Here is a 26,756-nt window from a genome sequence, read left to right on the forward strand (position 1 = left end):
TGAGTGGCCTATTGGTTTTTGGACATATTCTATTATAAATACTTGAGAACATTAACAAATCATTCGATTTGTAATAAAATCAGGCACATTTAATCCTAGCCCTGAATCAAGCAGTAAAAGTTACCATCTCGTCAATCATGTTCCCTCCAAAAAGACAGCAAAATAAGCAACATTAATGACACTTGTTTGGAATCGGTGAATAAGCCGAATATAATTTGCAAAGAAACGATACAAAAGGCCAAAAAAGATTTAAAGTAGAGACCCCTTAAGAACTCTTGTTCCACTTGAAAAACGGTAACGTTTTCAGAAAGGGACAAACTCATGTCGAAACTAGAGCATATTCTACACTTGCACAGCAGTGCCGACGGCACAGAAGGTTTTTGGGTTTCGGTTTTCCCCTCTTTCCTTTAAACACTTTTCATAGGCACAACAAAAAAAAGAATCACAAACGTTCACTTAATCAAAAAAAAGTTAATTTATTAACTCCTTGTCACACACACAAATAGGTGGAGCACATTCTTTATGGATTTCAGTTGCTGGCGCGTTGGATGTTGTTGATGTTTGTTATTTCATTCGCTGGAGCTGGAATTGAATCCTTGGGCCCACACATACAACCTATTTGGAGGCCTGGGTGGTCTTCCTGGGCTTGGCCTGAGTACCTTCACGGAAACCGTTGCGGAAACGACGGCGCACAACCTTCAGGTGACGCATGCGGCCAGTGCCAGTGGTCTTCCTCCTCTTGGCCTTGACGGACCAGTTGTCTGTTGAGTTATGAATAAAAGAAAAGTAATTAGCATGGAGTTGTCAATGGGTGTCGGTGGGTGGTGGGCAATACTTACATGAACGCAACTTGGCAGCGGGATAGCCGCACTGGGCGCAAGTGGACTTCTGGATGTGGTAGGAGGAGCGTCCACAACGACGGCACAAGGTGTGCGTCTTGTTATGACGTTTACCAAAGCTTGAGGTACCCTTCGTCTGTAAGCGAAATACAAAAAAAAGTGGTTGCAATTAGTTTGTTAAAAAGTAGCCGGTGGAGTATCACAAAATAAAATCGCCAAACTTTGTTTATGTTGTTTATTCATTGTTAACTTTTCAAATATCACATAATTTTTAGATTTTCACATTCAGCTAAGTGTACACATTAGTAAATCACTTTCTTTTTTACAAAATCACATAGGATGGCACAGAAATTTGACGATTTTATTTAGGCTTGAACGTGGAAATTTCGTTAACCTACCATCTTGTATGGCGAACGCTCAAAGAAGAAAGGCCGATAGGAATTTTGACAGCTGCTGTCACAATTTGGCGTGTAGCACGAAGGGTTGCTTTGGGATCTATCGATGTCTAATAATATCTACATGTTATCTACATAGGTCGGTATATCGATAGTTATGTGAAAGGTTATCAATGCAGCTGTACCTATCGATAAGGCGACGTGTGGCGCCACTGTGCGATAAAAACGTAAAAAGTTAATCGACTAATCGATCGATTAATTTCAATAATAGCGGGTTTTTTACGCTCCAATTTTCAAATTTGAACATTGAAAGAAATATTATCTTTGATTGTTTTTAGTAAAAATGTTTATATGTTTTTATTTTATGAAATAAATTATTATTATTTACATTTGGAAAATAATGCACAAAATACAAATGAATATTGTATACCATTCATTTTTCTTTCTTCTACAAATTATGATACGTTACAATAAATGTTTACAAAATAATAATAATAATAAAAAAAACAAGGTATGAATTTGTTCGAAATTATGCAGCCAAACAAAATTAAAGAAAAAAAGATTGTAGAAAACAAAACAAAATTTTGTTGTTTTTTGTTTGTTGATTTATAGTAAATTCTGTTGCCGTTAATGGCACACGTACTACAATTACATACATACATATCGTATTTCGTATTTGATTATATACCACGGGTATACAATATATAGATTTCTGTCCTTGCCTGCTTGTGATTTGGTCGCGATGGACTGGGAATCAAACTCTTAAACGTTTTCCTTTCTTTGTTTTTTAAATTTCTCATTTTTTTATCTATCGTTGCTATCTAGTAAATATTATATTATTATTAACCTGTTACATACACATATACATTTATGTAAGTGTATGTGTGTATATATATATATATATATAACTAATATTGTGACTATGAGCAAGTCGATTTGGCTTGACGGGGGAAAATTGGCTTTTTCTCAGCTCTCAAGTCCAAGCTAAACCAAGTTGCACATAATTTGACTGCTGGGGGGTTTTGCGGTAATGTGATGAGATGAGGATGGGAGGGGGTATGGGGTTGGGTTAAGTAAGGGTGCTGTAGATTTTTGTGCTTGCATAATTAACATTTAAAAATTCATACAAAACTAATTCATAAAAATAATTTAACTAAACAAGTTTGAAAAAAAACCCTTTGAAAAAAACTTTTCTGCTAATAAATATATGTATATACGATTCAGTGTCGGTCATCAAAAAATTTCGATATACAGATAAGTGATATGTGATCTAGGTAAGTAAAATTGACTTGTTCGAGGGGAAATAGATATTCTTGCTCTGACCAGGAATGTTTGAAGCGGTCGAAAATGTCGTTAACAAACCGCATTTTGCAGCCCTGGTTTAAACTAAACTTATTTCTCATCTTATTCAAAGTGAACAAAATTACACAAAAAAAAAAAAAATTAACTTGCTACAATTATTCAAAACCTTTTTTGCCGTTGTTCTTTCGATGTTGCATTCTACAATATCTCACTCTTTCACACACGCACAGACATACTCACACCCATTCATTCACACGCACATACACACACAAGAAGGAATTGCTACAGCTACACAGATTATTGCCGCTCCACATTGATAGTGATAACCATGGTTGGTCAATAGTGTCCACCGCCACCTCCGCTGCCGCCGGCTCCTCCGTTGCCTCCGCCACCACCGCTGTGCCTATGATGATCACGTCTGCCAGCCGATTGATCCCGATCACGATAGTCGCCATTGCGGGAGCTGCTCTTGTGATGATGATGGTGATGACGCTTCTTTTCGCCCTTCAGGCACACATCGGAGACAACCATTTCGGAGTCATCGCGCATGCCATAATTGTCGCGACCACATCTAATGGGATAAATACGAAATCAGAATGTTTTTTGTTGTTTATCCCACCATTTTTCAAGATCTTACCTATCAAGATTCTCTCGAGAACGTTGCATATTGTCGCGCAGATTATCGCGAGATCGGGTCATACTGGGTGGATCTAAGGTTTCCTTGCGGCGCAGGGCATTGTGTGAGCTATTCTTGGATGCCGATTCGTGGAGATTTTCCCAAGCTTGGCGATAGTATCTGAAAAGTAATAGAATTTATAATATTATTAAAATACAGTTTAATTACTTAAAATATTAAAATGCAGTACTTGAAAGTGGAATGTTATGTAATTCTACTTGTTCCAAAGATCTCAAAACTTTAGAAGCTGGGATTAATACTAAATCTTTACGTAAGCATGAACTGGTTACTTTCTGGTACTTTCCTTTGACGCCATTTTACAACACTAATTGCTTCTCTACTGCACACCCTTAGCACTTTTACGTTATTTTACAACACTCCTGATTCTAAAGTGTTTGATGGCCTTTAACTTATACATAATAGAAAATTAGTTATTACCTATTGAGACCATTCCGGGATCCTGAGGTGGAGCTATCAAAGCTGGCAACGGTATTGCAGTCTGGTGAGGCACGATGGCGATAGTGTTGGGTAGTGCGATTTCTAGGGATAAAGAAAGATAAACAATATTATATAATAAAATAAAAACAGGTTGAAAAATGAAAGATCAAAGAATATATTTAAAAGGGTTGTTAGTTACACAAGGGTTAATTACACACACATACAGAGGATAATGATACAAAAAGAGAGAAAGAGAAGACACATACATAAAGGAGCCCAGACGTGCATAAGAGATAGAGACAAAGAGCGAGAGAGAGAGAGAACGAGTTGAATGTTGTATAAGAGAGAGTCCCGTTTGTTTTTGATGTACAAGTGTGCGTGTTTGTTCGTGTTCCTCTGAGCCTCTCTCACTCACCCACTCTCTATGTGTGTGTGTGTGTGTGTGTGTGTGTGGGGTGTGGGTGTGTGTACATGTGCGTGTGGAATGAGAAAATGAAACCGCAAAAACAAAAACAAAAACAGAGAGAGAGAGAGAGAGAGAGAGAGTGGGAGAAAGTGAGAGTGAGAGAGCACAGCATTCATTCTTGGATTAATATTTGGCAGCATTTTCTTTGACTGATTGATTGATTGATTGACTGATGGATGTGGATTGTTGTTATCTGTTGTTTGTTGTTGGTGTGTTGTTTATTGTTGTTGTAGTTGTTGGTAGGTGTTTTGGTGTTGGTATTGGTTTTTTGGTTTCATTGACTGCTTACATTTATTTATTATGGCCATTTGATTGTTTGATTGACTGACCGACCGACCGACTGACTGACTGACTGATTGATCGTTTGCTATATTGTATGTTCTTTGTTTTGATTGATTAATTGCAATTGCTTTCGTTTTAATTTGGTTTCATTTTCATTTCGTATAGAGTTGGTATCGGTTGTTCATCTTTGGCACACATTTTCGAGCAGGTAGTTCGTTTCATTTTTAATTCGTTTCGATTCCACAATTCCTCCTTCTCTTCTTCTTACTCATTTAGCTAGCTTTCGCTTCAATCCCGCGAATTGCTAAAGAGCCCGGCTCGTGCCTTATAGCCACGCCCATAACTACTAAATTCCCGCCTTCCCAGTTTCTGATCATCGAATGGCAACGCCAGCACACTATACCACAGCGAGGAAGTTGGCAACGCCGCCGATTGTGGTTCACAGCATGTACTGGAACTGATGCTGCCATATCCCACCGAATTGGAACCAAATATCCGCATCCCCTTGCCACTGCATCTCGTCAATTGGGCTGTGGAGGCATAGCTAGTGGCACTAGTTGCCGTTGCTGTGGCATAACTGGGCAGACGATGAGTGGCTGTGGGTCGTGGTGGCGGCGGTGGTGCCGGACCACGTTGTCGATACCTTTGCTCCATCTGTTGTTGCTGATGATATGGCTTCTGCTGATGCTGCTGCGGCGGATGTGGATGATGCGGATGCGAATGCGAATGCGGATGATGCAGATGCTGATGATGATGATGATAGTCGGTCAAGTGTTTTGCAATGTGCCGCCGTTTGCTGTTCGGGGTGCTGATCGTATGATTGATGCCGTAGCGAGAGAGAGAAGAAAAGAGAGTTGTACAACGAGAAAGAGATAGCGTTTCGATGCGTGTGTAGGTGGGTGGTTTTGGGTGTGTATGTGTGTGTGTGTGAATGTGTTTTAGAGACTCTCTTCTTTTTCTTCTTAGTGGAGGGGTAACAAGAAATCACAAAGAGTGAGTGATAGGTAGACAGTGAGAGAGAGAGAGAGAGATAACGATTAAGATTAAGAGAAAAGTGAAAAAGTAAAAAAAAATGGGGCACATTTTTAACCCCCACAATTCTAATTCAATCCCCAAGGACATCCATTCTTCCCGCCGCTGCTAACACAAAGATAGGCTCGAGGGGTTTGCGTGGAGGACTCACCTTCGGACCAATATCACAATGGTCGTGATGACAGCAGCCAAGAAGACAAAACCACCAAATGCCCCCAAGGCAACAATCGCCCCAAGATTGAGTTTAGCCTCTTTGGTCTCCTTGCGATCGGGATTATCGACAGCGAACGGTACATTGACATTGGGCGATTGATTCTGACGAATATTGTTACTATCGGGTATCTCATTATCCTGCGGATGTGAGTTCTGTATAATTTGCTGTGTATTCCTGGTCGTTGTCTCCACATTGGGACGATTCCGCGACACTGTTGGAGCATATGTCGAAGGTGTGGGTGATGCAGCGGCTGGTGGTGCAGCTGTGCTCGGTGGCAGTGCATAGGCTGGCGTGCTATTCGGTTTCTTCGGTATGAGGACAGGACGCACTGTGCGCCGTGGTGGGAATTCTTCACGCACTGTTCCAGGTACTGGCACATTGATTTCCTCTTCGGAATCGGCTGCAATTCAGATGGGGATTAGTTATATTCCAAGTCAATGGATTAGTCTACTTACATTCTCCATTGATCTCCACTTGAGGTGTACTAATGCTGGGATAGTTGGAGCTAGCTGTCGACACTGGACGATAAGCTGGAGTGCGACTGGTGGTGGGGCTGCTGCTGCTGCTTGTGCTTGTTATCTTGGGCCGGAATGGCGGTTGTGTGGCCAATGAGACGGGCACAGTTGGAGCAGCAGCTGTGGCCAAAGTGGTCGGCTCCAGTTTAATGCATCGCGGCAGGGCACTACTCCACTGGCCGGTGGCTAGACAAGTCAGCGAACGTGGTCCCTCCATGCGGTAACCGGGTGGACATGTAATTTCCGCCTTGGATCCATAGTAAGTGCCATTCGGAGCATTGATAATCGTGTTGTAATAATTGCCCGGCAATGTGTCACATTCCACAACTGAAAAAGAAGTTCGATTAGCCATCAATTGACCCAACGGACGGAGTAATCAACTTACTCTCGCAACGTGGTGGAGGTCCGTTCCAACGTTCATCAAAGTCACAAGTGAGCAGGGCCCGTCCAATCATCTCATAGCCCTCGTCGCAGGTATATTTCACCAGACTGAGGTAGCCCACCGTATTATTCAAAAGTCCATATGAACCATGGGCAATGCTGGCCGGCAAGCCGCATTCAATATCTGCAAAGATTATTCAGAAATTAAAGAGATTCCAGCTCCAAGCTGGCTCGAAAAGGTGTCACTTACATTTGCATACAGGTGGAAACTCATTATAGAAACCTGTCTCCAGGCAGGTACGTGTCGCCGGTCCCACCAACAAATGATTGGCATCGCAACTGTATTTGATCTGGGCTCCCACTTCGTAGCCATTCAGGGCCACCATTGTGGAATTGGGTGGTTGTTCGGGACGTCCGCAAGTCTTTGGCTGATGCTGACAAATGAAATTCAAGAGCGTGTTGCAATTGGTGTCGCTCCATAGCCAACCCTTGGAGCCGTCGAAACGGGCACAATCCTCATCGCCACCGGGATGGCTCCAGAACGAGACGGTCAATTCATCGCCATTGACCCACTTCCAGATGCTGCGATCATTGCCATCCCGCACCGCTCCCATCCAGTACTGGGAGCTGACATCGCTGCGATGACGTCGCCACAGTTCCCAGCTAATGAAGCCTTGCAGGGCCGGGTTACTCTCGCTAATCAAAGTTCCGCCACGGGAGCGACAAAACGATAAGGCATCCAAAAAGTTCAATGGCTGACGATTATAGAATATATAGCATTTGCCATTGTACGAGGCCAATGCACCGGGTGGCTGATCCCGGAATGTGGGACAACGCTCAATGGGCAATGCCTGATCCGTGTAGACAAATGCCTCGCATATCGACAGAGGATTTGGTGTACTATTCTCCAAATGCACACTGACAAAAGCACCCGGCATGGGTGGATTGCAGGGCAGGAATAAAGGTTGACCAGCCTCCAGGAGTCCAGTGAAACGATTACAAATTGGATTTGTTCCCAAATCGGGACGATTATTACCCACACGCACCACAATAGTTGCTGGTTTATTTCCTGTAAAACAATCAGACGATATTCCATGTTATACAAAGATAAAGGAATCAAAATTCTAAAATAAACATTCATGTTAATAATTTAGCCAAACGATTTAGTGAAATTATCTATGAAAAGCTTATCTAAACTAAATGGTAATCGCTTTGCAAAAGGCAATCTTTTGTCTCTGGAAGAGGAAGAGGCCAAAAAGTTTATGAAGGTCCACGAGACTAAATTAAGTCTCTAAAATTAAGATGTTGATGATCAAACTGACCAAATTATAAATATGGTAATAACTTATTATTGAATTAATCCAACGGATGTTTAAAGAGAGAAAATCAACTGGTAATATATTTTTGGGAAAACCTTAAGAAAATTCAAATCTTTTTTTTATTATTAGTTTGCGTATTGTTTGCTGGTGTTTTCTAGAAATTGTTTGTTATTTTCGTTGTTGTTCGTTTTTTGTGCTGCACTAACAGGTCAGTCAGGGTTCAGTCAAGTGAAAGTAATCATAAATTTTTCGGGCCTGCCAACGCGCCAACTGAGTCACTAAGTCGCCGCCAATGCCGATGCCGATGCCGAAGACGATGACGACTAGAGGCTAAAGCTGGGGAGCTGGAGAAGCTGATGATGTTGGTTGGGTTAGTGTTGGTGTTGGTGGTCGTCGCTGTCGTCACATAATATACACAATATAATATCGGGCCCCAAAGACGATGCAGACAACGACAACGACCAAGATTTGCTGCTGCTGCTGCTGCTGCTGCTGCTGCTGCTGCTGCTGCTGCTGCTGCTGCTGTTGTTGGCTGGCAAGTGAAAGCATTAGGAAAACTGGCTGGCTAGATGGCTGGCTGACTGGCTGACTGGCTGACTCTAGTTGGCAGTTTTTTGTTTTGTTTGTTTTCTTTGTATAAAAAGAAAAACCCTTTTGACTCACTCGTCGTCGCCAGGTGAGGAGTTTTCTTCGTGCAGCGTTTGCCATTTCAATTCAATTTCAAACGAAACGAAACGATTGGCAAGCATGGGAAAAAAGTGCATTGAACCTGGCCACTGATGCTGCTGCTGCTGCTGCTGATGATGATGATGATGATGGGGGCCACTAGGCGAGAGTTTGGCTCACATTGGATGCCAGTGCCAGTTGGTAAAACCAGGTATTATTTTCCCATACATTTGCTATGCAATTTACTTAAACCATCTGAATGTGTGTGTGTGTGTGTGTGTGGAATAGGTGATGAAAACTTACCACAACAGGATTTGCCGAAATCCAAACGCACCAATTGCACCATATAGGGTTCCAATAGATTCACATACCACCATGGGGAACGTTCCGATTTTGTTAGCGAGCAGGTTTCCGGTGTAAAGAAGGCCGATGTGGAACCATCGATGGCCTTCTGGGGAGCGCCAGCGCCCTCGGTGGATATTTGCATGGGAGCCTTGCCAGCGGCCACATTGAGAACTAAAGAAAAAAAAACAAAAGATGAAAAAGTTTAAATTTAAATTTGAATATGGATTGCCATTAGATAAGATGGGATCTATCTCTGTGTCTTAATCTCTCTCTCTCTCGCTGTGTGTGGGTTCTTTTGTCATTCAGCAGTCATTCAGTCAGTCAGACAGTCGGAGTCAATTGGTGGCTTTTTCAGTTTCCCACATTGGCCACAAACATCAAGGTCCAATAACAACAACAACAACAACACCAACTACGACAACGACGACAACTAATTGACCAAGTTAAGCCCTGACATGGTTTTTCACTCAGCAAACAAAGTTCTAGGGACCTTGTGGACGAGCTCACGATTAATTCCAACAGAAACAAAACAATAACCAAAAATTTTAAAACCAAAAAAAAAACTACTAAAATGCAGATGAAAAACAAAAGCAAAAGTGAAATTTCTCATTGCTTAAACTTTTACTTGACTTGGGCCTTAATTACATTGCTACGCATTGAGATTCATTAATCAGATGCATCTGTCGGATAAAACCCAAACCCAAAGTCAAGTCGAGTCTCTCTCTCAGGCTGGGTTTAGCTCAGTTGAGTTCAGTTCAGCGGCTCATGACGCTTAAGCGATCACATCGTAAAACTGCTTTCTCCCACCACACCCCCCGCTCAATCTGCCTTACCCACCTCCTCCGAGTCCATTAAGCCAGCAGGTGCTTGGGATGCCAACTGTCGGCACTTTCGTTCTTTTGCCGGCATGTGTGACAAATGCTTTTAATTGCCTTTTAATTAAATTTCTATTTCTATATCTATTTGGTCTCTTTGCCTCTCTCTCTTTCTCTCTGTCTGTCTCTCGCTCTCGTTTTACTTTTGACTACCTGCTGTGTCATGACGAATACGAAACTCGAAACATAATCATCATCATTCAATTTGGCATTATATTTGGTACAATCGGTTGTCAGAGACCCCTGGAGGCTATGGGTCCCTCGAAATCAAAATCAACCTCACCCAAACAGAAGAGACAAGTTTCTTTCGCAGTCTCTCTCTCTCTCTGTTTCTGTGTCTCACACTTTCTCCCTCTCCCTCTCTCTCTTTCTCCATTCGGTTAGCCCATATTACATGGGAATGAAAGACCTAAAGGGCAAGTGTGTCTTTGGAGTTAAAACTAAAATCTGTTACATAAATCCAACTAAGTAATCAGTTGATGTTCTACAAGATTTTTTCTGTGTCAGTATAAACTAAATATATTATATTATCATAATATTTATACGATTTATAGAAGCCTGATAGATCAATTTTCTTAATCTTTAGTCAAAACGACAATAGAACTTTACAGAAAAGTCTAAAAACATTGATGTTATAGCAACAATTTGTCATTCAAGATATAAAATTTTACATACTGAAATATTCCTTGCATTTTATGTATTCAAAATTTATGGAAAAAAGCTCTGTAAGAGAGTGAAGAGTCCAAATAATTATACTTCCTATCTTGCATATTGCTACTTGCTCATTTGGGACAGGATTCAAAAATCTCTTGGGATATAAATTGTGGCTTATGTGTGTGAAACATTTGTGCTCGTTATTTATGAATTATTTGAAGTTTCGGTTTGATTTGAATATAATTTGATTTGAATTTAATTGAAAATCATGTGAAAATGGGTTTTCTTTCTTTGCAGCAAAACAATGAAGAAAAAAAAAATGGGTTTAAAGGTAGTTAATTCTATTATTAACTTGGCCCACTGTCAGATCACGCTGTGTCATGGCTGCACCTCCTCCACCTTCGTCCCATCCATTGCCTCTTTCTCTCTCCATCTCTCTTCGCTTCATTCGTTCATTCATTAAATTCTATTTGTCTGCTCCGTTTATGTCAATCAATTTTGGGGTATTTTTTTTCTTCTGTTTTGTTTGTTTGTTGGCGGCATGGCGGAAGTGCATGTCAGTGCTATAGAAATTCATTTAGAATTATCTTTTCTTTCCCTGTCTAACTACACATAGCCATCACCTGTCTCTGTCTTTCGCTCTCTTTTCGTGTTTGGGTGAATACCCAAAAAAAAAAAAAAAAAAAACACAAGCCGACAAAAAGTGGGTCAATTTGTGTGGCGAGTTGTTGGCCGTCGTTGATCGTTAACATTCTTCTTGTTGTTGACTCTACTACATCTTTAACTTCGACTCCCTCTCTCCTCCCTTTCCGTCTCTCACTCTGCCTCTCTCTCTCTCTCACAATCTTGCTGTTTCTGTTTCTGTTTGGCTCGATTTGCTTATTGTGTTAATCATGTTTCACTTTTTAGTTCGCATTCACCACGACAACTTTTGCATTATTCCGCTGGGCTCGTGTGTGTGTGTGAAAATGTTTGCTTCGATTTGAGAACGCTTCAAATTTATAATGCTGCTATATTGTGGTGAAAGTTTCTATGTGTGTGTATGTGTATGTGTGCGATAGGTGCTAATTGATTGACCAACAGCAAGTTCGTGTCATAAGTCTTTCGTTTTTTTCATACAATTTTTAAAATGTTTGTTTTTTTTTCCACGTTTTTTTAGCCTTTTGCAAATATTGTAAATTACTTACCACAAAATGGTATACCCTCGGGCACCCATTGACTTTTGTCGCACACACGTCGTGCGGGACCGAGCAGCTCAAATCCTCGCTCACAGCTGTAGGAGGCAACTGTACCCTGTGTTAGATTCGCATTCGAGAACACAACGCTACTGTGAGCCGGCGATCCAGGAAAACTGCAATCCGATTCTGTAAAACGCAACGAAAAATAAAAAACCAGGAATTAAAAAAAATTGAAAATATTTTCGGTGAAATCTTCGTATGATATGTTATTCTTCGAATCTCTTGATTGCCAATTGATTTCTAATGCCATTTGATTGATTTCTTAATTAATGTTCTCATATGCCAGTCCCACATTTCATCTGTCTATCTTTATATCTCCCAACGGCTACTCAATCATCTATTAATCATTTACGAAATGAAGTTCTTTCGGCTCATCTAATATGAAAACGTATTGACATTGGGCTAAGCCTGGGAACTAAATTGAAAATGGACGGAACAAAAGCAAAAAAAAACTAATCATAGAAATTGCACACGGTATTCACAATTTTTGCATATCTTACAGATGCAAAAAACATAGATACAAACACTTCATGAATAAAAGTGTTGTGGTTGATGGAGAGGGGGAGGAGGAGAAGAAGAGGGGGAAAAGCACTCGCTTATATACAAAACGAGTAAGTAACAAAACAACAACAACAAATGCCAACTAAATTGATGGCTTTTTTCTATGCTTGACAGTTGCCGCTTGCTGCTGCTGCTGTTGCAGCTATTTTTCTCACGCTTTGCATTGACAATATCAACAACAACAGCAACAACAAGTCGAGAACATTTTGCAATCTTTGAATACCTAACATTTTTGACACACTCACACACACACACACTCAGACTCACTTAGCCAAGTGACCAAAGGCAACCTCAGCACCAACAATAATACTGCTAACAAAAATATAAAAAAAAAACTGGAACGGAACTTGCCCAATTGTTAAACAGAAATTAAACAAAAAAAAAATACGTTGCTGCTAACCAAAACTTAAGACTTGTTATTGTCCAGTGACAAGTGCTTTGTTTCAGTGTTGAGAAAAAAAAAATGCAATTAATTATCAATTGATTGATAAATTTAAAGAATCTGCCTCAGGTGATAATTTTTCGACTGTTTCGACAATGTGTTAAATAATAAAATGACTTGACTTGTTTCTATATAATCTTTTAGCTCATTAATATGTTGATCTTGTCAATTGACGTTATGGAAAACTCAGGTAAAACACTAGATTTGAATGAAAAAGAAACTGAGCCCAGATGAACCGTACTTCTTCTCCGAGACCCTGAAGCTTATCTAATTTCTATTCGATTTTAATCAATGAATATCTCATTCGACGTGGCAATAAATTCACTTTCTTTTGTAATACATATATTTTTGAATATTTACATAAACTGATAACTTTAATTTAAACTATCATCAAATTATTATTATTTCATTAATTTTCTTATCCCATAATCAATTTAAATATGTATTTAATCAATTTAAATAATCCTTTTTATTAATATTCCATTTTTCTTTAATGAATTTCTGTTCAATCTTTAATTTAATTTTAAAAAGTATTCTGTAAATTTATCTTCTAAAAATCTTCAGGACTTTAAGTATTAATCTGAGGTCATATACAAAAAGGTTAAGGCTCGTATTGGATGCTTTGCCAACCTTTTTTCCAGATTTATTTACTAGTTTTAGCTACATGGAAAAAAGTTCTTTAGCAAAATTGGCTAATGATGCGATTTGAGCCCAACAAAGAATATGATTAACTATTTGTGCTATCTCCAAAAGAATCTATCCTATAGATTAAGTTTGAGCCTCAATGAAAGCGTAAAGATTTAGTAAGTAAGTTAGTAAGTTTTTCATAGACATATATTGACTCAATTTTGGAGTAAACATTATTTATGGATTATGGTTTGAGACTATTAGTTAGAACTTTTGGTATTTACTTCTAAATGAGTCAATAGTAAGTAGCTATTACCTAGCAAGTAAATAATTAAGCATCTAGATCTATGTAAGTCCATACTATTTTTTAGTAAGTACAGCTGGATCTTTACATAATCAACTATAGAAGTTGCAAGGGAAGTTGGTCGAATGGAAAGGAATAAAATATGAAAGATTCGAGCAAGAGAGAGAGAGAAAGAGAGAGGCTGGTAAATCATTAAAAATCGCTTGTACAAGAAGTATATGTACATATGTAGCTCAACTTATGGTTTAGCTTCGACTTTGTAGTTGGTTTCAACTGCAGTCAAGACCACTCATCAGGTAACCAGTCGGCCAGTCAGGCATGCCATAAATGGTCGAATAACTGCAACATCATTTGACCAGTGCAACTTTCCAACTTCAAGTAGAAGCAGCAAAAGCAACAGCTGCAACTCCATTAAATACAAATACAACGCAACGAACAAACAAACTAAATACAAAAAAAAAAACATGCTTTGCTCTCTCAAAGTTGTTGTTGTTGTTGGTGTTGTTACACATTTTCAGCAGTCGCAGCATCATCTTTCTTCTTAACTAAGCCAATCTTTGGCTCTTGGCTTCTTGCCTCTTATACAATCTCAATGCCAAATGCAATTTCATCATAACGGTGCCATCTCCACCGCCCCCTCTCTCGCCTTCGCCACCTTCTTTTCTTCGGCTCTCTACCCACACCATCACAACGTGGACCCCAAACGAAATTAGTTCAGGCAAATTGCAACAGATATAGATATAGGTAAGATATAGTACATAAATAACAACACCAACAACAACAATAATAATAAAAAAAACAACAAAAAGAAAGAGAAATATGACTGAGTCATTTGTCACGCAAATTAAGAAATCAAGTTCATGAAACATTATTTTTTTTTTTTTCGTTGTTTTGTTTTCAATTTCAGTTTCAGTTACCAACAACAACAACAAAATCAGAAACAAAATTACCCTACAAAAAAAAAGAAGAAGGTAAGTAGGAAAAAGAAGAAGCAACTTCCAACTCCCACGATGAGGAGTAAAAAAGCACACGAAGAAGAAGAAGAAGATCGCCCAAGGCAACCATGCATGAACAATGAATGAATGCGACTTGATGCGGGTTTGAGTTTTTGATGATACACTCGCTACTTACACCTACATAGACATCATGAAATAGTTGTGCCTCCACCCCTCGAGGGGAACCACCAATCGTGGGAGGAGGCCACAAATGGAGATGAGTACGTGAGCTTAACTGTAACATTATCACAGACCGAAATGCACTTCCTTGATGTATGCAAAACGTTATTAGGCGCCGCCACGTTCACTTCAAGAATCGTAGGTTCTTGATTCTTTGAAATTCTTATACATTGAGAGAGAATATGTATATCTATCAAATATAAGAGGTACCACTCATGGGCGAAAACTTCTTTAATCTATCTAACTAACTTTCAGCATGTCTTTTGTTCATAGTGGACGTGATTTCAAACACGAAGAGTCTCTAGATAGCCATGGTAATATGATATAATAAGATATTTGTTTCAATTAAATAAGTGAATAAAAATATTCAAAGAGAAATTACCAAAATTTTCTATGAAACTTGATTGATTGCTTTAGTCACTAAAGTTAAACAGAAATGTGATTTTTAGTGTAAGTGATTAAAGAGAAAGGCATAGAATTCTTTCTTCTTTTTTGATTAGATCATTTCTATATATTTATTTTGTAAGTTTTTTTGCTGTGGATCTTTTTGGATCAATTTGGTTTTGCATAAGCTTCTTTCTTTTCGTGTCTTTATCTGTTTTAAATGTGCAATATAATTTCACGCTATCTTCGCTTGTCTCCATCTCTTTGAGTTATGCTACACTATGCTACATATGTGTCTGTGTGTGTGTGTGTATATGTGTGTATGATGTTGGTAGGTACTTCCACATGGCGGCATTAGTACTGAGGTTTTTGTTTCTGTACTTGTTGTTGTTGTTGTTTGCTTTGCTTTCATTTGCTTTCTACGTGCGCGAACTAAGTGAAAGTGATATCCCGCATATATACACACACACACACTCACACATAGACAGACATTCGGACCTACACACACACACACACACACACAAAATTACATTGACAAGAGCAAGAGCAATTTGTACAACAATATTATATTATGCAGACGGAATATTCATTGTGCGATAAAAATCATATAATAATAATAATCATAATAACCGTTATAATTTCCAACTTGTTTTGGACATGGTCCGGTTCGGTGGTTGTTGTTGTTTTTGGTTTTGTTGTTGTAACAAATTGTCCATCAACGCCTTGGTCTTTTCTTTTGTTTAACGTTTGTGTTTTTTGCTTCGGCTTTTTTGTTACCATTTCTATGGAATTTGATTTGAAGAAAAATTCGAATTGTTGTGCCAAAAAAAAATGTGAAAAAAAGCAAGTGAAAATGAAGAGCAGGAAAGCGAAAGCCATGCTTAATTAGTTAGTTGTCATTTGTTTTAAGCAAATGTTTTATATAGTAAACAAAATGAAATGCTAAAGTGAAAAAATTGCTTTAAACTTTATGAAATAAACTCAACACGATTTTAAGAAAATTGATTAATTTCTTAAGCCCACATAAAATTTGTTTAATGATAAAGTGTTGGACGGGGGGAGGGGCGAAACAAAAATGCAGCATTACATAATATTGAGTGATTTCCCAAAAAAAAAAAAAAAAACAGAAATCTGACAGAAACTTGATTAGTCTATTGGTATGCAGTTGGCATAGTCTGTTGCAACTTTCTACAACAAAAACAGCAGCAGCAGCAGCAACACCAACAATTAGTGACCCAACCCAAAGTCGAGCTAAAGCCACCACAATCCGCCACCCCTTTGTGCCCGCTCGTCCCAGGCCACGTCTCCAATCGGTTGAACAACATACACAATGTCTGCAATTTGCGTATGGCGGCTAATTTCATTTTAAATGCGCAACGTCAAGTGCACAAGTGGAAATGACAAAAGAAAAGACGAAGACCCATGAAGACCACAATGGCGTTGAATGTGCAGATGCATTGCTGGTACCTCTTCCCTTACCCCGTGCTTATTTACCTCAGTCTGGAGGCTACAGTTTTAGCCTAATTGCCATGCGAGTAAGGTAAAGGTAGGCAGAGTCTCTCTACATAAATGAGGCGCAAATAGTTAAAGTTATGTGGTGTAGAGTGGTGGTTAGTGAGACAGGAGGGGAGAGGGGAACTCCCCAACTGCTTTCTTTGTTCATTGTGAACTGCTTACTGCTTGCTGCTTGACCCAGGCGCTAATTAAAGTTGTATAGACGCAGCCAATGGAAGTTGCTGAATACGGCGGAGGAGGAGGAGAATTGTGCCAGAGGAATTGCTAGGGAGTCGTCTTCTAAAGGCATTTGGTAGGCGTCATGCGCTGATTGCCAACCGCCCACGCTTCGTCGACTGACTGTGGCTTCCTCATCTACTTCATTCCTATTCCGCCTACTCCTCCATCTGATCTGTTCTTGCCGCTTCAATTACGAAATTGAAAAGTGCAAGTGCTTGTAAAAACAAAAACAGAAATAACAGAAACACTCAATTTGATGACCCAATTGCGATAGCTGAGCTTTGTCTTCTCTTCTGAAGAGATCGTTAGATCAAGTGAAAATTTTACAACTTACGCTTTTCCCTTTTTCCCTTTTTGTTTTTTGTCTACTTGGTTTTTTCTTTAGATTTTGATTTTGTTTTGTAGTTTTCTTTGGCTTAGCGGGGACTTGGCAAATGATTCATGTTAAATAATTTCAAGTTTTGACTATGGAAAAGAAATTTGTGTTGGCCTGGTCGAAAACGGTTTTTTCTTTTTGGACCGTTAGCCTATTCCAGGTGCCCATCTTCTTAATGAAGAGACGCTGCAGATGCAGATGAGAATGATGATGTTCATAATGATCATGTTGTCGGTTGCCGTTTTGAGGCTGATTGGTTTTGGATTTACATAAATTGGCGCTTGACTTGACCAGTTTGTTTTGTCTTTTTTTTTTGTGCAAGTGTGTGTGTGTGTGTGTGTTTTTTTTTTTGTTTCTGAATCACGCAGCTTCTTCTTAGCTTTTATTCCATGTCTTTGTGTATTCTGTTTCTTATGGTTCATCTCTTTTCATCTTGTAGCTCTGTTTCGTCTTCTTCTACTTCTTTTGACCCAGTTAAGAGTGTAGTAGCTTGGTGCTACGAGTTTGACTCTGAGTTGGAGTTGAAGTTGGAGTTGGAGTCGGAGTTGTCGGCGAATTAGTAGAACCTCGTTAAAATGCATTTCGCAAGTGTTTCGCTTGTTTTTGTTTTTTTTTTTGCGCAATAGATGCGCCTTGTTAAGTCAAATGAAACTTTTTCAATGTTTTGTTGCCTTTTTTTCTTCTTCTTCTCTCTTTTCGTTTTTTTTTTTAATTTTTTTGGTAAGTTTGTTGCCTAAGTCTTTTGATTTGAACTTCCGCTAATGCTTGGCCATTTGCTCTAAGGCAATAAAATTAAAGGCATATTCACTTTACTACCAAAAGAACAATTGGCTATAATAACATAGACACTTGTTTGGCTTGAAAAAATATATATTTCTATTCAAAATTAATCATTTTGCTTAGAAAATTTATTTGGATATGATATTCAAGTTGTCTCTTACCAATTTTAAAACCTTTTTAGATGGTATGGTTAAAAACTTGATTGAACTTTTTAGACTAGAGCTCACAGAGCTGTAATGCATATTCAATTAGTTTATATTTTCAAGCATTTAAGTACATGAATTTCTTAAACTTAATCCCAAAATGAAGCTAGTTCAATTTCTAAGCCAATGGGAAGAGTAAAAAGAAGTTCTAATAAATTTTTATTGCTTATTGAGAAAAAAGAAATACAAGAAATAATTTTCAGAAAAATTATATTGGCATATATTACTTAGTATATATATTATAGTATAAATATTAGAATATATATTATTTTTTGATGTAAAAACCTTGTTAAGAAATAAATGAATCTTTATCATCCGATTTATTGGAAGCATTTAAGTACAGAAATTTAAATATCAAATACAAAATAAAATATTCATTTCAATTGAATATACAATTTATACACTGCTCAAGTAAATAATTTCAAGTAGAGCATCAAAGTGGTCGTATAATATAGTGTAGAGTACCTATAATGATTTTATTTATTTAGGTTTTTGTTTTTTCATTATGCGTTTCATTGCTTTGCCTTTTAGAATTAATTGCGCATAAAAATTGCCCATCATGGGCATTAAATGAGACATCAAAAGAACGTCTACCACACACACACACACACACACACACACGCACGGCACACATGAGAGTTGGTTGTGTGTGTGTGTGTGTGTGATTGTCTGCTGTCTATGCTTCATGAGTGGGTCTTGTCTGTAAGTTGGCATGCTAAAAGCTGCTAAGCGTATTAAATAAACATGCGCTCTGACTTGACTTCTCATTTATGTAACGGTACGCACAACAACAGCAACAACAATAAATTTCAAGCGTAAACAGTTACGTAAAACAACAACAACAGCAACAAGTTGATAGAACTAACAATAACAACATTAACAGCAACAACCAGATGAAGAAGAAGAAGAAGGCGAGCCGCTGGCAACATGACAATGACAGCATCAAGCATCGACAACGCGATCCAACAGCAATTCATTCCTCCGCACCCCACCATCGTTCCCCCACCCCACAGACCATCTCTCTCTCTCTCTCTTTTTCTCTACGCCACCAAGTGGCAGCATCTTTCACCTGATGACAACAGGGTCTATGTCTATAATATGTCTTTCTCGTTCTTCTTTCTTAACAATTTCTTGATATCTCGCTCTAAGCTTTTTATAACAGGTTCGATATGATTTTGCGGCACTTTCTGCCGCAAAGGAAACGCTTGATTGCCGCCGCTGCCGCTGCCGCCGCTTCTCTCAAAAGCAAGGCCAAGCAACGGCAATCGATTCAAACAAAAAAAAAAAAAAAGAAGACCAAGAAGAAAAAGAAGTGGTGAGAGAGAGACTATCGACGACATTGACCGACGACGACGACGGCGACGATGGCGGGTATTGGATGTTGGGTAGCTGGAACTGAAGCTGAATCTAAAGCTGGATGCCCAGTTGACCGCATTCCAAACACACACAAGCCACCACACACCACACACAAATCAATGTGCAAGCTGTAGAAAAGTGTTGCTGGCGGCAATGTATTTATTATTATTTTTTTTTTAGTTTTTGCACACCAGCAACAGTTGCTGTTGCTGTTGCTGTTGTTGTCCTTCTCTCTGACACTAACTGGGTCAGCACTCAGCCCAAAAGCAAGTTGCTTGCTTGCGTGTGTCTGTCTGTCTGTCTGTCACTTGCCAGAGCAGCTGCTGCTGCTGCTGCGGCTGCAGCCAAACACCTGCAACATCAGCAATATCAAAGTATTTCAGTTTACTGGCTCGTGCTATGGAACAGTCACAGTGAGCACTTATTGTTGAGTGCTTACTGTACTTGCAGCAGCAGTTGCCTAATTTTTTCGTTTACCTTTTGTTGCTGCTATTGCTATTGCTGTTAGCATTTATTTTTGGTGTTGTCCGCCTAATTTGTAAGTTTGTGAACATTTTCAATGCTATGCGAAGATATTTTTTTTTCTTCTTTCCATTCAGGTTAATCTGCTTGAGAACAGCAGAAAATGGAAATGAAGAATAGTTTAAAAAACAATTTGCATAAAACTTAAAAGAAGAACAAAAGGAAAAACCACCATTTTGTCTATAGACACTAAATCAAATAAACTTTTGTCGACTTTCTTTTTGTGTTCATAAGAAAATCTCCCTACCAAAAAAAAAAAATAATAAAAAACAATTTTGGAATTTTTGTCAACGCTGCTGCTGCTGCTACGATATGCAAATGGGCCAACAAATAATAAAAGGTGGACCCAAAAAAAAAAAAAACAAATAGACAAAGTCCCACAGACAGCGTTACAAAGACAGAGAGAGGGAGAGAGAGAGATAAACAGAGTGGATTTCCCTTTAGAAATCTCAAGTCATTTTAATTATAAAAAAACATATTTGGAATTTTGTTTAGTTTTACCGCTAGCCAAAGACTTTGAGAGAGCCCCCACTCTGGAATGAAGATTACGAAACTGAAATGAATTGAAATCTATTTAGCCACAGCAGGTGGATACAGTCGGTTGCAACAAGATATAACTGTAGCTTTCTTGTAGTTATTGATTGGTCCAAGAGAGAAAGAAAGAGAGGGAGAGAGAGAGACCAACAGAGAGATCACCAAACACTTCCGATTGGCTTTGTTAACATTGTCTTAAGGCCAGAAGATATTTATACACATATAGATAAGCCAGAAGTAAAGTCATTGAACTTGCATCATGATCATCAACATTTATGAACAGAAAATGATGATCATGATGATGATAATGGCGAATAAAGCGAAACAATGCAAAACGGCAAAAACGGCAAATTGCAATTTCTTTCTTGCCTCTTTCCTCATTCCCTCCAACAAGTTGTCTGCCATTATCTCCTCCCAATATATGTTTAATGATTATAAATATAAAGAAAAAAAAAGAAAAAACTAATATTAATATTGCAAAAATTAACGTTATGCTCAACAACAACAACAAAACGAAGTTTGATTAACGTAATTCAAGCAACGAAAATTGGCTTCATTTAAATAACATTGAACTGTTTGCATAAATTGAGCGGAAGACTCAAAAAACTGTAGGAAAAATTATAAACTTATTAATTGAAAATTTAACCAACTTATTTTATTTTAAATTTTAAGAGGAAATTTAAAAGGTTTTCTTTTTAGCAGATTAGAAGGATGTCTCGAAAAATGTAGCATTTCTTTCTTTAATATGAAAAATAACTCTGTTAAGATTTGGGTTTTCTTGTTTTTTTTAATTCTCTTCCAAGTTTCAAACAAAATTATTTCCAAAAGCAGCACAAAACTACATAACTAAAAATTTTACTTGGTCGGTCTGTTCATTGCATATTTCTATATATTTGTCTCATTTTCTTATATTTAAGATATGCTGATATCTAATTATGTCTTAATATCTAAATAAGATGTGCTGATTTTTTGTTCTAATAAATATGACTCAATCTCTTTCTCAATATCTTTGTAATAAATTAAAAAGATCCAGATGGTCGAAGAACTCGAGTTTTTATAAGGAAGATATGCAGAAGCTTGTTAAACAAACACAGATTCGATTATTTACTATATGAATTTCCAATTATTTTCCCAACTAACCATTTTTGGTGAGGGTATATACAAATGCGGTGTAGTTTTGAAGTTAAAGCTTCTTCTTAAGTTACCTAAATATATATTGTTTTTTGGTGAAAGTTTTTAGGTATGTTTTTCGCAAAGAGTTTGATTCATTTGACTCATTCGTTTTTGGCCAAAAGTAATCAATTAGTTATTTGATTCTATACTGGAGAATTGAGGGTGTGTCTATGACAACATTCCATTCAAACTCATCTCAATTCGTCCCATGGTTGATTATCATCTTCATTATTATTATTATTATTATCGCATAAATTTCAATCAACGTGGTGTTGCTGTGTGTTTTTTTTTTTTGGGTTGGCCAACAACCTCCTATAACAACTACTACTACTATTATTATTACTAACTGCCGTTTGTTTACAGCTACTCTTCTGCCCCCCCTAGAGAGCAGTGTTTGGGATTTTGGGACGTGAGCGTTTTGAATTGTCTTTGAATATAAATGGCATTGCGGACTGCAGTTAATATAAACTACATACTTTTCCACACTTGCAACTTTCGCATTTGCTTGTGTGTGTGTCTGTGTGTGAGAAATTTTAATGTCATAGTGAAAATGTTTGAAAAGTGAAACTAACGTCTCTAATAAATAAATGAAATTGTTTGCTATTAACAACGCATTTAAATGCCAGCTATGCCATCGCGTTAGGATAGGGAGAAGAAAGAGTCACACAAGGTGTAGCAAATGTTGAGCAGAATTTATGCGACTTGCTGGTTTATGTTTGTCTCTCTCTCTCTCTCTCTCTCTCTCTCCCTGTCTTTCTCACTCTTTTAACTTTAATTAATTGTAATATATGTACAATTGTTGCTGGTGTTGCAGTTGCCATTTTCGAATGGCAACAAATTGGCTTCTGTGATTCACGACGATTCCAATGCCGACAACAATTGAAATTGTTATTAATAATTGCTTTGTTAATAACTTTAAATACTCGATTCAAACATTGTGTGTGTGTGTGTGTGTGTATGAACGCGTTGGCTGAATTTATTGCGTTTCGTCACTTGGCCCCAAAAAATCAGCAAATTGCCATTAAATATTGAACCGAACAACCAATTGAAAATGCCTTTTGAGACACTTTCATTTTGTAGCTAAAAAGATGTGTCGGGGTCATTTCGAATATAAACATTTTGAATTTTATCGTTGATGAATGAGCTTTCATCATATTCATTAAAAATCATGAAACGTCGGGGTCACCAATTGGCAAAAATTAATGGGAAAAGTATTATTTGCCAGAGAATTCACAAAAAAAGCGAAAAAAAACTGGAACATTTTGTAAATTTCCGTTTGACTTTGCACACCTTCAAGCTCGGAGAAAAACAAAAACCTAAAACCTAACATACAAAGACAACAACAAAAACTTATCTCATTACATAAAGAAACTGTTGACTTTGGTTGGCAAAACTTTTAACTCGGGATGTTACAATTGTCACCCGCATCATCATTCACATAATTCTCATGGGCCTAATGACTTTTGGTTCGGCAAACAAACAAACATTAAACAAAATGTGGTTAGACAAAAAAGTAAAAGTAAATATAAAGATGAGTATATGAGTATGAAAATCTCTCTCTCCCCCTCTCTCACTCTCTGAAGGTCTCTCTTGCAATTTACCCACGCATATTCAAACTAGGATTTTTCTTCCTACTTCCTTGTTAGATCTATGTCGCTTTCTCTATCTCTTTCTTTAGTTTTAGCTGTCTATAATGTTATGTAAACTCGACCACAGCAGCCACAACATAATGATTATTGCCAAGCATGCGTGCACCGAGCCATTGCCACGCCTATGCATTAAACGCCCTTTTTGCCATAGACATGGCCATAGCCATATATACTTGTGGTTCGGTTCATTGTGCAAAGCCAACAGCAGCAACAGCAACAGCGAAAGAAACGAAAAAAAAGATACATTGAAAACAAACTACAAGATACAAAAGGTATCCATATTATAACTATATGAAGTTTCGCATTGCAATTAAACGTAAAACTTCCGCAATTTGTTGCTGCTGCTGATGATGATGAGGAGTTGGTCATACATCATGCAGATACAGATAGATATTTATATATATATATATATATATATATATATAAATGTACATGTATCTGCTGGTATATATTTATGTATACACATGCCAATTAGCCGCTAATTTTGCTTCTTTCTTACTTGTCTCTCTTACTTTTACTTTTTACGTTTTATTGTCATCAACTTTCCCAGCATCATTTTAGTTGTTTGTTTGTTTGTTTGATTTGTATTATTTTTTATTGCATTACTGAGGCTGATGCTAGAAGATATCATTCGTTGGCCCTAGGCAACGCCTTTGAAAATATGTTTTGTAACTATTGCTAGATGCCATACCTTACGGAAAATATAATGACTATACATTCAACAAATTTGCTTTAAATCCAACGGTGAGTAGAAATAGCCAAGAGACAGGTAGATATTTGAATAGAATTTACTTCCTTTCCGACTTTTTGCTATGTTTTGTATATTCCTTCCTTCTCTTATACACTATTATTTCCTTTATTCCCTCCTTCTACCAAATTCTCTCTCTTTTTTTCTTTTGCTTTTAATTTAATTTTATTTATAGAGTCCATCAATTTCTTCTTCTATTACATATATGTGAATATGTATCTATATATATTTCTCTCTCTCTCTCTCTCCATTGTCTTTTTGCAATTTTTCATTCTATCTTATGCATTCCTCTTTCTTACTTAAGTTCAAGGTGGCTTCTCTTTGGCCTAGTAATTTGAATCGAATGCCACGTGCAGAGGAGGTAAAGGAGGAGTTAATATGTAATCGGATCTATTTTTAAGCAGGTGTTGAACAGGTGACGTTCTATTTTTGCATTTGCCTTGTCTTCTTCACTTGTCTTTCTCTCCGTTTGCTGCCACGTGCAAAAGGCAAGTTTGTTGCCTAAGTCTTTTGATGTGGCACATATTTTTCTCTCTCTCCCTCTCTCTTTCTCATTCTCTGACCCAAACAAACATCCGTTTCCTGACCAAAACGGCGCCTCCCCTTCACCTATATATACACATGTTTTTTATATGTGTGCATAAATGATCTCATTTTTGATTCTTGTTGTCGCCTATATCCCACGAAACAATTAACAGGCAACAACAACAAGTTGACCGATAAAAATAACACAAGCTGACCAAACACTTGACTCGGAACTGGGTCTGGTTGCTCGGTTCTCGGTGCTGGGCACTGGGAACGTGGGAAAACAAAATGCACTGAAACCAGAAACGGAAATCAAAAAAAAAAAAACAAAACAACACACACAAAAAACGGCAGCAAAAAAAATATATGCAAAAAATGTGAAAAAGAATTTTCGTTTTTAAGGTGTGGCAGCAGCAGCAAGAACAACTTTAACCGATCCGAAAATGGGTGATGAAAACAAGCAACAACAAGTTGCAACGAGAGAAAATTTGTTCTTTTTGAAAAATCATAAAATTTTCTATACTCTGACCACATAATGTTATACATCAATATATTTGAGCACTTGGCTCAAGTCCTCTAACCAAAAGACAAAACTTTATAAAAATCTCTTATGTCATGAAGTTGCTGGAAAAATCTATTAAAACACAAGACTGTTCCAATATATACATACATGAATGGATATATAGCCAGGAACTAATTTGAATAGCAATTCATTTGAATGCTTGAAATCTATTTAACAGCTAACAATTATATATTTAAATAAAGTTAAGTGTTCAAATCCTTTCTATTTGTTAAGCAAACTATTTGGAAACTTTCTAGAGAAATTTGTTGTAGTAATTTTAAACAAGCTAAGTCATTGTTAGGATTTTAGTAACTGTAATTTTGATTGCAAGAATAGTTTCTCCCCAAACTAACCCCATTAAAGTATGCAATAATTCAGCTAGGTAATCAATTGAAAAGTTGTCATTTATGAATTCTTTTGCTACTATTAAGTTTTACTACTTAATACCAATTGGCAATTAATAAAAATAAGCGATTAAATGAGCGTTACTAAGCGCTTGCAACCCCCTAAAGTATGCAATAGTTTTGCTCAAAGTCTATCCATTCAACGTTTAAGATGGTAAAGGGAGTTCAGAATTCGTGGCGAAATAGATTTAACTTGGCGAATTTCCACAATTTCGTGTTGTTCTTTTTGCTTTTTGTTTGTGTTTGGTTTTTTTTTTTTTGTCGTCTTTCGCTTGACACACTCACCTATATTCTGCGCTTGCGCCAACGCCAACGCCACCAGCAGCGGCAGCAACAACTGCGTGCCTTGCATTGTTGTTGCTCTCTCCCTCACTCACTCACGGCGTATCTCTCCTCTCTCTTTCTCTCACTTGCTCGCTCTCGTTGCGGCTTATTCGCGCTGGGATGTTTAAATTTTCGTAAGGCTTTTCTTTTTTTTTTTTTTGTTGTTGTTATTGGTTTTTGAGGATCTATTGCTTTAGTTTTGGTTTTTCGATTTTCCGGAATTGATTTTCACTGTTTTTGCATGTGCACTTGTTTCAACCTTACACAGGTTGCAGGAGACATGAAGATAAAAACTAACAAAACAAAAAAAAAACCAACAAAAAAAACTAAGAAATCTTTCAATTTAGAATTTGAAAAGCACTTGGTTAAAAAAAAAAAATGAAAACAACTAACACGCACGACTTTCTTTTATAACGATTTTCAAATATATTTTGTTAATTTTTAGAAATTTTTTTTACCGATTTTGTAGATCGGTTAAAATTTGTTGTGTTTCTTTTTATTTCAGTTATCGTTTCGGTTTGCCGTGGCCACGAACCGTACGCTTGGAGCTCTGCAGTTCAACTGAAGTCAAAGAAGTTTCAAGTTACTGCACGTAAACCAAAAATTTTAGCTAAGCTTTGGGGCCGAGCGAGTCACACGAAGAAACAAAACGAACGAACATCTTTCACTTTACTCTCTCACTCGAGTGCGCGCTCTCTCTCACACTCTCTCTCTAGCTATCTTGATGTGTCTTTCT

General features: G+C 37.7%; 2 protein-coding genes across 3 annotated transcripts; both read right to left on the bottom strand.

The window, feature by feature from the left end:
* Positions 1–456: 456 nt before the first annotated feature.
* On the bottom strand, positions 457–1,315 carry LOC6644485 (probable 60S ribosomal protein L37-A). The gene is made up of 3 exons (XM_047011563.1): positions 1,238–1,315; positions 840–975; positions 457–761 (listed from the first exon to the last, which is right to left on the bottom strand). The coding sequence occupies exons 1-3, from the start codon at positions 1,238–1,240 to the stop codon at positions 616–618; spliced, it is 285 nt and encodes a 94-aa protein (XP_046867519.1). The 5' UTR covers positions 1,241–1,315; the 3' UTR covers positions 457–615.
* A 1,101-nt stretch (positions 1,316–2,416) lies between these two features.
* LOC6644484 lies at positions 2,417–26,170 on the bottom strand. Of its 2 annotated transcripts, XM_047011620.1 has the most exons (11): positions 25,982–26,170; positions 11,587–11,763; positions 8,829–9,041; positions 6,791–7,609; positions 6,545–6,724; positions 6,100–6,486; positions 5,582–6,044; positions 4,697–5,206; positions 3,651–3,752; positions 3,174–3,332; positions 2,417–3,107 (listed from the first exon to the last, which is right to left on the bottom strand). In XM_047011620.1, the coding sequence occupies exons 1-11, from the start codon at positions 26,046–26,048 to the stop codon at positions 2,873–2,875; spliced, it is 3,312 nt and encodes a 1,103-aa protein (XP_046867576.1). In that variant the 5' UTR covers positions 26,049–26,170; the 3' UTR covers positions 2,417–2,872. The 2 variants fall into 2 exon arrangements, with proteins under 2 accessions (XP_046867576.1, XP_023032751.1); XM_023176983.2 differs by lacking the exon at positions 4,697–5,206.
* Positions 26,171–26,756: the final 586 nt, after the last annotated feature.

The sequence above is a fragment of the Drosophila willistoni genome, assembly GCF_018902025.1.
Source record: "Drosophila willistoni isolate 14030-0811.24 chromosome XL unlocalized genomic scaffold, UCI_dwil_1.1 Seg142, whole genome shotgun sequence".
NCBI lineage: Eukaryota > Metazoa > Arthropoda > Insecta > Diptera > Drosophilidae > Drosophila > Drosophila willistoni.